Source organism: Aythya ferina, assembly GCF_964211825.1.
Source record: "Aythya ferina genome assembly, chromosome: 8".
Lineage (NCBI taxonomy): Eukaryota > Metazoa > Chordata > Aves > Anseriformes > Anatidae > Aythya > Aythya ferina.
Window position 1 is genome coordinate 24,996,817 of NC_140304.1, and position 13,837 is coordinate 25,010,653.

A 13,837-nucleotide genomic window follows, 5' to 3' on the forward strand; every position below is an offset into this window, starting at 1 on the left:
GGTCTGCTGCTGCTGGGAGAGAAGGGAGATGCAAGTCAGTAGTGGAACAATGTTAGCAACATTTTCATCTGGAGTACAAATGTCATTTTACCCCCCCTTCCCCCATTCATTCTCATTTCAGCATTTCTGCTACTTATCAGTGAAAGATGTATTATTATTATTTTGGCACTGCAAAAATTCAGAAAACCGAAAATGGTATTGTTTCAGTTGGGATTATAAATTTTATACAAAGCCAAGCCATGTTGCTTTTTTTTTTTTTCCTTTTTTTTTTTTTTTCTTCCTTTTCTTTCTGAACTCAAAGTATGAAAACTCATTTCAACAAGAAGTCATTCCAAGCCAAAGTTAAAAACTTCACAATTCTGTCTCATAGGGAACATCTCACATTTACCTTACATATACTATGCATGGTCATTTGCTGAATATCTCAGCACCACTCAGTGCTGCAATTCCCACCAAAATATACTGTGTGGAAGACGATGCAGGGGATCTAACTGTAGGAAACTAAGTTTTGTCTCTGTTGAGCTCCAGGTAGACCATGCAGGGCAAATAATTTAAGTGAGGATTATGGCCCATTCTGCACCTTGTCCACTCCCCAGCTTGCCTGGCAGATTCTGCCCTAACACAGCCTGGCCACATCAGAGAGATTTTGCATGGTCATGCCAAACACTAGAGCTGCACAAACACTGACTATTACTCAGCTGTGGTCAGGTTGGGCACTTTTTAAAAATTATTTTGAAGTTGGACATACTTTATAAGAAGCAAACAGTGAAGTACCTTTGCAAGCTTTACACATAATTTTGTTCCCAGGTCAGAAGCTGGCTGGGACAAAACACATCAGCACCTTTTAAGCAAATGACATGGGGTAGAGATAATGGGCTAAAGTAAAAGTAATTCCGGGTGGCATCACTGAAGGACAGAAGTTTGTGTGATAAGCCTTCAGACAGCACAGCAGGTGAACTGAATCCCACCTTGAATGTTTTTGAAGAGAGAAAATAAGGAGGCAGTGGATTACGTGCATTAGCTTTATGCTTTTTAAAATGTTTCATCTCATTTATGAAGATAAATGAAGATAAATATGAAGATAAATGAGATGAGGTTGGAGATGCCCATGACACCCATGCTCCTGCAATGCTTGAGTGGAAGTTGTGACAGTATTACACAGAAAGACCACTCCAGATCTGAACTGTTGGGTCAGCCTTCTCCGAGAAAAAAAAAAAAAAAAAAAAAAAAAAAAGACTTTTTTTTAGGAACAACTCTTTAGGTTGTTTCTAAATGTACTCTTCTGGGCAAATTTCACATATTCTGCTTTTATGGAAATGGCTTCTTTAAACACTAAATAAAAATTATGCCCTTTGGTGCTTTTAATTCACTGTCTTTGCAGCAGTTCATGCCAAAAAAAGGAGGCAGGGGAGCTCTTATAAAGCTGTATTAATTGAAATAAATGAGCCATGCTTCTGAGAACAGTGTACCATAGAGGAAAGGCTGCCTTTTGAGTCCTGATCCCACACCTGTCCCTTGTGATTTCAGGCATGTCATAAAATCCCCTGTCCACCTCATTTTCCCACCTTATTACGGTGGGACTGGGGTTGTTCCTTCACCTGACACCTCTGGGTGTTGTGAAGTCTAACTCAAGGCTTCAGAAGTGCTTGGAAGAACTGCATTTTTTATTTTTAAAGCCATAGCAAGCGTAGCCTTTCCCATTCAGTGTTGTTTATGAGCATACTTTCATTAGTCCCTCAGTTTTTTCTCTTTCATTTTGAGACTGGAAAATATGCTGAAAATCATTTATCTGGTGCCTATGGGAGAAATCAAGCTTCTTGCAGAGTGGGAGCACTGGGAGATTGTGGAGCTGTGAGGTCAGCTCCCTGAACCCACCAGACGGCTGTGGAAAGCTTCCCACTGGCCTTAGGCTAGACCCAAGTGCTCATTTTTTTTTTCCCCCACTCTTTCATTTGTATGTTCAGGCTCAGAGAAAGGGCAAGGTGAGAAAGGCACACAGAGAAATATGTGGCTGCTCCCTTCCTCCTCTCCTTCTCCCCAAAGATCATTTCCATCCACCCAACTTTTTTCCCAGATACGGTATCATGTGCTTCTGTGAGTAATATCTGAGAAGGAGAGAAAAATTATTTTCAAAGTTCAGGAGAAACATAAACCAGCACATTTATGAGTGTTTTTCTCCTCTTCCCTGCCTCTGAATGGCTGGAGTTTTATTATTCCTCTCGACTGCATGCTGAGATAGGTACTTTCCTTTCAAGCAGGGCCCGTTGCTGGCAGTGTGCTATAGAGTCTCCAAGCCTGGTATGCGTTTTTGTCTTTGTGTCTGAGTCTTCCATTAACACCAGCACTGTAGTGTTCTCCCCCTTCCCTTAGAGTTACTGCTTTTGTGTGACGATGAGCCAGGAAGGCTGTGGTTTCAAGGAAAGTGAAGGACAGTGTTGTGAAGGCACAATCCATCCAGCTCCCAGAATTTTACTGTCTCCACGTGCATCATGATCTCACTTTGCCTGTTTTTCTACAGGCTCACTTGGCCATGTGGAAGGGCACAGGTGATGGTGCCTCTTCATCATCCTCCCAGTGGTGAGCAACCAAGCCCCGTCTCTAGCCCCAGGCTCTGCATAACGTCAGCAGAGAAAAGTCTCCAACCCAACCCTCTTTCCTCTCATTGACTCAACACACATGGCCACAAGCAGGGCCAAGAAAAAAAAAAAAGTATGGATCTTCATGAACTATTTGCATTTCCCTTGGAGGAAAATGCAGGAGCAGGAAAGGGTCACTGTGTGGGCTGGATCCTGCTCTCAGGGCCATGCTAGGCAAATGCACAGCCAGGAAACACAACTAGCTTTGTCCGTCATTCAACCACACAACCACAGCTATTGTGCTTCCGGTGCGCACATTATCTGAACTAATGCGTCTTCAAGAAGATCCTTCTGTCTGAGCGATGATATCACAGCCTCTGTGTCCACTTCTGGTCTGGACTGAGGCTAAGAGAAAAACAATTCCTGGCAGATTCCTCAAAGTGCTCGCTTCCTACTTTGGGAATGAAGACAGTTGTTCAAGAAGGACGGGTAGGTGTGGGTTTCTGCCTTATCCCCTTTTGAGAGATGCTTTTGCCAGTGCGTAGTAGAAGATAATAATGCTCCCATTAAAAATGAGGTGAATGCACAGGCTAACTTGAGTGGGTGGAAAGGACTTCACACAGGATGAAGCTGGGGACAAACCTACCCCTGCCAAGATAAACAGCTGCAGAAATCTCTGAAAAGCAAAAGAGCCCACTGCACTGCTGTTCAAATAATTCACCCACATAGCACTATCTTGGGCTGTGCATCCATCACATTATAATTAAAACCAATGGGTTTCATATGAAGGAGGAAAAGGTGCATCATAAGTCATGCAAGAGGACTGGAGAACTGATACTGTTAGGACAACAAACTGATATTCCTTAGGACAATAAAGATATGGGGTCTGTGCAAATCAAAGCAGAAAGCTCCCACTTTCCCTTCTACATCTGTCTTTCATTTACTTTGCCTCTATCGGCCTGCTGTTGATGTTTTCTCACATTATCTTGGTCCCTTTGTTCAAACTGCTTCTCATTCCACGAAGGCAGGGAGCTCCAGGTGTGAATGAGGGCTGTTAGCATGAACTCACTGTCGCTGTTATTATTGTTATCATTCCTCTGGAAATCAGCTCGATGGAGGTTTGGCTCTTGTGTAATTTGTTCTGCCAGTTTAACCTGATCCATGCTAAATGTGAAAGTGGAATACACTGAAGTACTTTGGACGGTGGTTTTCACCTAAAAGAGGCGACTAACCTAGCAAAGTGCTGGCATGCCTTAGGGCAAGGTGTTTATACTTGCAGGACTGGGACACGCTGCTTAAATGCCTTAGGTGTTCAGGACCTGGTGCAAAGCCCACTGCAGTCAGGGGAAGGCCTCTGCCTGCACATTGGCTCTCACTGCACACATGATGCAGTTTGCCAGGTGTTACACCCAGAGAAAGGGCAGAATGGTTTGTTAAGTTTATGGGGTGTTATGAAGGCACAGGTTAACTTAAAGATATTGGGGGTTTGAGTCCTGACTCCTATTTTACACCCACAAAATGTGGTGGTAGTGCTAGGCCTTGAGCCTTGAGGTCTGTCCCATGGTCCTCAAGTCCTGGTGCTTGAAGCCCACAGAGCTCTCCAGGTGTTTCTGCTAAGCACATCCTTGGGCACAGGCTGGTGCAGGGGGGGCATGCCTGGTGGCCAGGCACCTTCAGCCCAGCTGCAGGTGGGACGGGCCCTGTGTGTGTTTGCACTTCTGTTGCTATTTGCCCTTCCAAAACCCAGCGCCTGACACTCACTGAATGCACAGGGAGACACCGCAGGGCTCCTATTTAAAGTGAGAGAAACAGTCTGTTAAAAAAGCTAATACAGAATTTGTAATGCTCAATAAAAACTTTCAGTGTTTTACAGTTTAAGACCCCAGTGAAATTAAGTAATCATATTCCCACCATCCAGCTCTTTAGCAACCTATACACATACTATTTTTTCCATTACTATTGTTTCAGTTACTGGCAGCAGACTTATGGGTGTCTGGTTATTTTTGTCTTTGGATATCCTCTGTGATTTTTGCTGTTCTTTTGGCTCCGTCTGTACACCCAACTGGGCTCTCACCATTAAATATATTTCTAAGCAGTCCCCTCTGCTCCAGCCAAGCCCCTGGAGATGCCCCACAGCTCCTTTCCGTGGCTGCAATAGGTGGGCACATCTTTGGGAAAGTCCTCAGTGGAATCTGCGGCTAGAGGCACAGCCCACCGTAACCTTAAGCTAAACACCAGCTTTCCCCCTGCTTGGTAAAATATGTTCAGCCCCTCCACAAATCAAGTGCAATAAAAACACCTCTGCCTTGATTCAGTAGTGGTTAAATGCACGGGCAATGATGTGTTTTTCTTCAGATGTGTTGCCTCAATACATTTGCCACATTGTGGACTCGTTTCTAGAATGCCAATGGTTATGTGATCACTGTCTTCTAGAACTGCACCTTGGCCAGCAATTCTTAAAACTGCTTACGTGGGGTTGGAGGTCTCAAGTATAATAATTTCTAGGAGTCTCATAAGAACAGGCAGCAGGCAATAGGCAGCAGGGAAGCTTTATTAGTACAGGGTAAGTTAATAAGATCAATTGTCAATAAATACCTGGAGTAGAAGGGAAAGACAAAAAAAAAAAAAAAAAAAAAAGAGACTTCATTAGCTTTGATGCTCACAGTACAAAACACTTAAAAAAAAAAAGGCAAAGAAAAGCAGACAAAAAAAAAAAAAAAAGGCATTGTACCAAAAGAAGACACACACACAAGTTATGCTTGAGGTCTTTGCTAGAAAATGACTCCTAACCCCTACAAAAGCAAAATCTCTCCTGGGAATATTTTTCACCCACTTAAATGCTTTTCGGACAGAGAGAACCAAAAATATGCTGCTTTTTATTTAAAGCCCAAAGTGATCAAAAGGAAAAAAATATATCAAGAGATATATATCACAGCAGACTGCATTTGGCTATTTCTGCACCATGCAGCTCTCTATGACCATCCTCAGCCTGGTCAAAAGAAGGGTGCAGGATGCTGGCTCAGGCACACCTGCCTGTGGTCCCCAGGCCCCTGGTGATCTCTGGCCTAATTCTGCAGCGTTTGCAGCAGAAGACTCAGAGAAGGCACTTCTGTATATCACAAGTCAGTTGGGGCAGGGGGTGGTCTGCACTCTGAGTGGAAAATTTCTATGAGTTCACAAGCCAAAAATCCTGGAAACTGCTGAGCAAAATGAAAGCTGGAGTCACAGTGAGGCTTCATTTAGCTACACCCAGCCCCTTCAGCGAGGGGAGCTCTTGTGGCTGGCACTTGGGCGATTTGGGAACCAGAGAGTCCTGGGAAGCGCTGATCCAAAAAGGAGATGGGCTGCTGGACAGTAGCACAGATCCCGAGCTGTCCCACAAGAAACCCAAACTGTCTGCCCTGAATTTTTCTCATCACAGCTTCGCCTCTTCCCAGTGCAAATCTATAAACAAGAAAATCTCGCGTTGGAGTAGAAAGCTGCAATTACAGCCTAGGAGTACAGACAGGGGTCAAGGGAAGGAGAAGCTTAAGCAAACTGCACCACTGAGCCAATATCTGGCTGTGCTGATGGAAGGTTCTTCAGCTTTTCAGACCTGTGGCTGAGCAGAACACTTAAGAGCAAAAGGATTTGGCAGACTGGGGCTGGTCAGGGCCAGGAATAGCTGGCAGTGAGAGGCTGGCCAGGGGCAGGGATGGTTAGGGCCAGGGCTGGACCATGTGGACTCTGGACTGGCTCAGAGACCCATGGTGGAGGTTGTTGGGTGTATTTTAAGCAATGGAGTCTTTTTTATCATGTTTTTAGAGAGGTTCCTCTCTGTGTTTCAGTGGCGATCCCTTCCTGTGCCTTAGTTAGTTCACTTCAGACTAGCTCAAGTACTTGCGCTGTTTCCTGTGGTGGATATTTCTAGACCAGCTTTGCTGGTGGAGTCCTCTCCAAAATAGTGTGTTAAAGAGCAAATGATTTAGCACCTAATTAATAAGCAAGCAACAATCCTGTGACCAGGAAGAAGTCTGAAATGTCAGCTGTGAGGCAGGCTTTGGATGCAGGAATAGAAAGGAATATGCCAAGAAAAATGAGCAGAGCTCTGTGTCACTGCACCTTGGTGCGGAGAGGTAGCTTCTGAGCCATCCCCAAGGGAGACACAGGTCCATTTTTATTTTTATTTTATTTTTTTTTATTTGCATTATTCTATAAGAAACCTTCCCCAGAGAATTAATTCCTCATCATCAAAGTTGGTCTTGAACAAAAGGAAATGCTGCAGACTGAATATTCCCCTTTTCAGCGATTCCCTAGCTTGTAGTGCAAAAGAAAGAACTCAGACACACACGATTCCTGTGCTATGGATTTATAATAACATTTTATTAATATATTATGCTACAAAAATATTTTGACAAAATAATATTAGAAAGCATCTTTTTATTACACTCTTCAAAACAGTTCACAAAAGCAGGAGGCGGAACAGGAAAAAATATTTGAAATACATTTGAATTGAAAACTGACAAATGTGCAATTTAAAATTCAGTGAATCTGCAGGGTGGTTGTTCATTCCTGTGGCAGAAAAGTATCGACTGCTAATTGGAAAGATCTCACTGGTTTTAGTTAGATTAAAGTACCTCCTGAAAAGCTAGTCACAGGAATATTTGCATTTGGGTTGGGACAAAACACGCTCACACGCAGACACACAGACACACATACCCACACCCATATGCTCAAAATTAGGAAATTGGCTTTCTGCTCCAGTTAAGCTGAAACAAGCCTAAATTGAAGCTGAAATCTAACACACTCCATGGAACATTGATCACTTCAGAGATATGACAAGCTCATATGCTTTTTGGATATAATATAGAAATATGGTACTAAGCAAAGTTAGGAATGATAACATTTATGCTGAGATAATGACTTTGGCACTTTGGTTTCTCTAATGTAAATACATGATAGGAAATTCCTCCCTATCAGTGGTACATGATAATGACTGATGGGGACATATCATTTGACTAATCAATGCACTAAACATAGGTTTAATTCTCACTTCCCCGCCGCCTGCCCCTCTGTCTCTCTCCACAATTGTATACTGAAGAACTTAGATAAATACACAGCTCTGTACCTTGGGTGTTCCTAAATCACAGCGGAGCTTGGAGGAATGGGAAGGGAAGTTCAACAAAGCAGATTTTTGACACCTGTATAAAGCATATTTATAAATCACGTTCATCATTTATTTCCAGAAGAGGTATTGCATTATTCAACAGCCCAAGGGATTGCAGAGAACTACATCAGTTGTAAAATATAACATACCTTCTGTCCCAGCCTACTAGCTGGTTCTTCAAGTGGCAATGCATGTTAATACAGCATCTATAGTTAAACACTGGCAAGAAAAGCATTAAAACAATGAAACAGCAGAAGTTAAATCTATTGCTAGTGGTATGGGATATTTATTCTACTGGGGCAATAGCTTGGCAGATAATTAGCATTCCTTTATAATGTTACCATTACAGGTACTGTGTGCTGCAGCAGTGTCAGCTGTAGCTGAGTTGAAAGGATGAATCATGCATTCATTCAGCTTTGGACTTGACCACATCAAAATGTCCTTGATTGCTACACATTGCACGACTCTCTTGATTGTGTTTCTCACGGGTAAATAGTACCATCAAAGTTTGTTATTTTATATAGCATGGATTTATTCATTTATTTTTAAATCCACTGCTCCTGGAATCTTGCAATTACATGGGAATCTGAGCTTCCCTTAGGAAGAGACAAAGCAGTTGGCTCCCCATTTTCTGAGAAACCCACAGAATAAAACTGAAGTCCCATGAAGCCGGTAGTCAGTGTTACTTCAAGAGCTCGCATCAAATCTGATACACGCTCTAAACTCACATGGAATATAGTCATGATCCATTGCAATGGATGTGCATAGATCTGTGCTAAACACACCAGTACTGGTGCATTTTAATTAATACTGAGCTGCTATTGCTGATGAATAAATACTCTATCAATCACAGTGAGGGTCTCATTTTCTAGTATTGCTATGCTTACACACCAAGGATCAACAAAAGTTACCCTAAGTCACACCTTAGGGAAGACAACAGAATAAAAGAAATGCTTGGTCAGCGAACTGCGCTACAGCTGTTCACGTGGGGTTCCTGAGCTATCTATGGGAAGCTACTTAATCTTGTATTTATCACAAGTGGTTTCTTCTCCCCTACCCAGAGGAAGCTCAGATGACTGGGTGCACTAGATGCTTTTAGCTAGCAAAAGTCAAGTGTGTTGACTCCAAACCCAGAAGGCACCTTGCTTTGAAACCTGCACTGCAGAATGACAAACACTGGGCACGAGCACAATTGAAATTTGGTGACCTCCAGCAACATTCATTCGTTTCACAGGAATTACAGACAAAATGCCAAGAAATGCACATATGTCAGAACATACGTTGATATCCAAGCTATTTACATACTGTGATATCCACACATGCCGTGATATCTGAGCTAGTAAGTATTTAGCATTACTGTCCAATGGAGAAGTGATTCACAAAAAACTCATTAGTGACAAACCGAGTATTCTGTGTGGCATAGTGACAGCTGTGAGCGTGGTGACATCTGTGCTCATCATATTCCTAAAAGCCTCACAGGCCTTTGGAGAAAGCCACAGGATAGGAACAGGAGAACTGCAAGTCCCAGTCTTGGTCCTGTTGGTGGTTTTCCTTATGGTTATGGACAACTTGATTCTGTTTTCTGCTCTTTTTTTTTTTTTTCTCTCTCTCTCTTATCTTTTTATGGTCTAGCCTATTTATTCTGTAAGTTTTCCAACACCTGGAACTATTTCTGGGATGGTACCATAGAATCATTTCTGGACTTGATCAGACTATAACAAATAAAATTCAATGGGCTTCGGTTCATTGGCTATTTGCTTTTACTATGTAACTTATCATCACCCTTAAGATTTGCCTATGTTATTTTCTGCTCTCTTTTTATGAATAATACATTACTATTCGGGTCTGAGCTCTGTCTTGAATACAGCAGGAGAACCAATCTTTTTAAGCGCATTAAGGTTGAATTTGAAGGTCTGTTAAGCTATTATATTCAAATGAAGGCATTTCTAGAGTAATAGCGCAAATAAAACTGAAATGAAAGTTCTCAAAACATGTTTCCAATATCCATCCCAGTGCAATAAATATTATGCAAGGTGAATGGCTTCTCTCCAAAACTAACATCTCTGATCTTCTGCTAGCCAAAATACACAATATAAAGGTATGCACAGGGTGTGCTTGAAGCTCACATTCGTGGCAAAGCTCAAAGTTTTCCATTCAGCCTTATCAACTACTGTACTTTAAAATATAGGGGTAGCTTACAGCACTGGCTGCTGTACCCACTTAAACTGACCACAAATCTACACATCCTTCTGGCAAAAGTAGAAAAAAAGCTAGAGGTCATGATGTGCAGTAGGTCAAAAAAGCCATCTGTATTCTCCCTTACCTTTGCAAAGCAGTGGGTTGGGATGCATGGTGAAAAAGCTCAATATTTATCATGGTTTCAAATAAAACCATGTGAATATTACAGTCTAATAATTCCCTTAACTCCTTTCTTGAATTCACTGGTATAATGACAAACTAACCGTGTATCCTAAACCATCTCTCACTGAGGAGACTTGAATATTACATAGAATTGTCTCCAGTCCTGAACACCACGCTGTGAGGCTGGTGGGAAAGTGACATGACTGTTTTCAGTCAGATTTTTACCAGTATTAGTGTTATTGTCATCATTATCTGCTATTTTTTTCATGGTAAAAAAGCACTACTTTTTCATTAAAAAAAAAAAAAAAAGGTTTGCATCACATTTTAAAAACATTTAAATTTTAAATTTTCTTTTTAACTAAGATGTTTTCATCACAGATTTCAGATTTTTGTTTTGTAGATGACTTCAGGAAAAAAAAAAAGACTATTTCAAGCAAAATTAATTTTCTGTTTGAAACTTCTGTATCAAAAGTGATTTTTCATCTTGTTTTGTTGGGGAAAAAGTTAGCATGCCTTATTAAGCATGGTAGTTTTAAAGATGGACTTGTTTTTTTCCCACAGATGTTGTTCTTCTGATTACTGAAAAGTAGCTGCTTGGAAAGTGAGCAAATTTTGCACTACATGCAAATTGTCTTAATTTTTCCATCATAGTCAACAGAAGCACCATAGTCTACAAACAGGAAAGTTCTTGCACATCTCCATGACAAAAGGGGCTTGGTTCCTGTGGTCTTGAAATAATTTTGGACAAATCTTAATTCAGCATGGAGATACCATCTCTAAGCACAATAGCAGGATGATGATGAATTTCTAGACATTTTTTCCCTGCCTGCAGGTTGCCCACTTGCATTAATAACTGGTGCAAAGCAATTCTATAGATTAGCAGGAAACTGCATTTTTATAACCTATAAACAGACCAAATTCTGGTCTCATTTATGCTGGGAAAGACTGTGGGCTTCTATTTATATAAGATGAGGGAGAGAAGAAAATAATTCCATTGGGAAAATTCCAGATTTAAAATGAAATATTTTATTAAGAAAAAGATGTTTTGAGTTAGATAATGAATTAATCCCAGGGCAAAGATGGAAATTGGTAATTTCCAGAGAAGTTAAATAGCTGAGTTAAAGACAACAGGGGATCTTAGAGGGTTATTTTGACTAATGACTTACTAAATCATATAAAAATATCTGAAATTTTAGGTTATAGCAGCTGACTTGAGCTAAGAATGCACAAGTTTTTCTAATGGGCATAGGCCACAGAGAGCAGGATCTGCTTTATTCAGTTTCAGTTATGTTAATAAGAATTTTTTAAAAAAGAAAAATACAGAAATGCAGCAAAATGTACTTATTGGATACTTGCTGTAGAAAGTAATGGTTAAAGAAAAAAGCCATTCATCTGGTGTCAGTTCAGGCATTTGCAGAGTTGTCAGTTAGAAAACAAATATAGGAAATATTAATTTATCTGTTTCACCATCACTACTGATTACTAGGGATGTTATTAACATATACAACAAGAAAAAATAAGTTTACCAGTCGAATAAATACATTTTTTCTTTTTCTTTTTTTTTTCTTTATATGAACATGAATATTTTACAAAACCCCATAGCACTATGGGAAATAAAGATCCTTCTACAAAAAGAAGATGTAAGTCAGTGTTACAATAAAGCTTTAGAGTTTCAAAATGTATCTGGGCAAAGAGACAAAATCAGCTAGAAGGCACTACTGATTCACTGAGAAGGTCCAGTCTGCAAATGTTGTCATAACCTCCAATTCATTCATAAATTATCTCTCTTCTCTATTCCAAGGGATTGCACGTAATCCTAATGCGGTCAGGAAGGCTGCAGTAGATTGAGAAGAAATGAAGCTATGGCCACGCAGAGAGGAGAAGTTATTGATGGCCATAAAACGGTGGCTGAAGCTGAGCTCGTCGGCTGAGGCTGGGATGGGCGGTCTGAGTGTGGTCTCTGATCCAGCCGGTTGGAAATCCAAATGGGAGGTTTGACTGTGATGTAGCCATTGGTTATCCTGATGTAGGAAGGCAACGTGGTGGTGCTACAAGAAAACAAAAGAGAAGGAAATTAAACAGGAGAGCCCTTATCTCTGCTCTGTGATCTGTCATTCTATACGTAGTAACAACAGCCATGACAATCACAATTATTATTATTATTTGCATGTATTAGATACGGAGAGAGATCCCCAGGGGACAGTAACTGTGATGGTCTGGAAACAGATCTGATTCAGGATGTCCCTCAGCTTCCGGCTGCTGGTAGAATCCACCAGGATGACCCAGCTCTTATGTTCTTAGATACTTTCTCACCAACAAAGGTCTCAAAATTTGGCCTGTCTCACAGCCATGCCTTACCCATCATGGAGTGGATACCAAGTCCAGGAGGGGCCAGAAAACATTTCCTTCCCCTGTCTTAAAACCATAAAGAATTTTCCAGGATCCCCTTACAAAACAGATAACTTTGAGCACAGGAGACCAAGCAGCTTCTTTTCTTTTCCTGGCTTTAAGACATTTTGGATCCTATCATAATGCCAAAACCAGACTCAATGTGAAGTTTCCCTGGCTGCAGCTTTGCCTCAGTAGTGGTGCTTATTGATTGTAGCTTGAGCCAGAACTTTGCTTTAAATGTGCACGTTGGAATTCATCACAATTCCCATGACAATGAAGGTCAAAAAGATCCATTTGCAATTGATTAGGAAGTTTTAAATTGTAATCTCCATTTCATTAAATGCTTCCTTTGCACCCCACTTCAGCTGATCCATAATCCACCAGTTGTCATGGAGCAGCATAACTGAGCATGCAAGATTGCGCAAGGTGGATTTTGGAGTTAAGGCACTGCTGTGGAGCAAGGAGAAAAAAGACAAGTTCCTCTGAAAACAAGATGTGACACTAATACTTGCAGATTCTCCATGTTACTTCTTAAATCTTCCATAGAGGGGATTCAGGGTTACTAAAACAGCCCTCACATCATTTTTTATGGGGTAAGAAGCTATGCAGTCCTATAACTATTTAGCTACTTATCTGAGACCTTGGAGAAAAAAAGGCTGCATATTGCATAACATCAGATAAAAGGAACAATACCTTGCTCCAGATCCGTGTGCAGAAAGACAATTTAGTAGCAGTGAATGCTTTTGTCTTTTTCTGCCTGAGCATTAATAAGATGGCCTATTGCCATCACCATCGGTTCGAGCTTCTAGCTTGGACACTTCACAAGCATGGAGTCAATCATAAACCGTGAGAAGACCAGAGTCCACCCAGAAGAGGGCACTGACACAGGCAGGTCAACATCAAACGCAACAGACAATCACTGTGTGTCACACTTCACCCCGAGTTTTGGAATAATTCATTTCAGCTCTTCCCTCATTCTTTACACTGTCACCACATCTTCTGGGCGGGACAGTTGTTATGCTGCTAGAAGTGATCTTAACTAATGTGTAATGAATTAGAGCAAAAAGAAAAGACAGTCTATAATTAAAGACATGGGAATTGCTTCATGAGAGCAGATAATACATCTAAGCAGCGTTATTTCTTGACAGTGAGAAGTGGTACTTGTTCCAGAGGTACAAACTGCTGTAAATAAAGAATTTGAAATCTAGCCATGCTGGAGAAAGCTCTTATCTAAATTCCCATAACAAGTGGTTGGTTTATATCTTTAATTGATGATATAGGGCATACAGCTTTAGAACTTGTGTTATTGCATCAAAACTGCTGCAGCCACTTAATAAGAAAGCATAGATCTGGGATAAGTTAA

At 41.0% G+C, this 13,837-nt stretch overlaps 1 protein-coding gene across 1 annotated transcript in view; it reads right to left on the reverse strand.

The window, feature by feature from the left end:
- Positions 1 to 7,763: 7,763 nt before the first annotated feature.
- TRABD2B (TraB domain containing 2B) overlaps positions 7,764 to 13,837 on the reverse strand; it is a 281,940-nt gene continuing 275,866 nt past the window's right edge. The window contains exon 7 of the mRNA XM_084527650.1: positions 7,764 to 12,131. Coding sequence (XP_084383776.1) covers positions 11,909 to 12,131 — 223 coding nt within the window. The 3' untranslated portion in view covers positions 7,764 to 11,908. The remainder of the gene's footprint in view (positions 12,132 to 13,837) is intronic.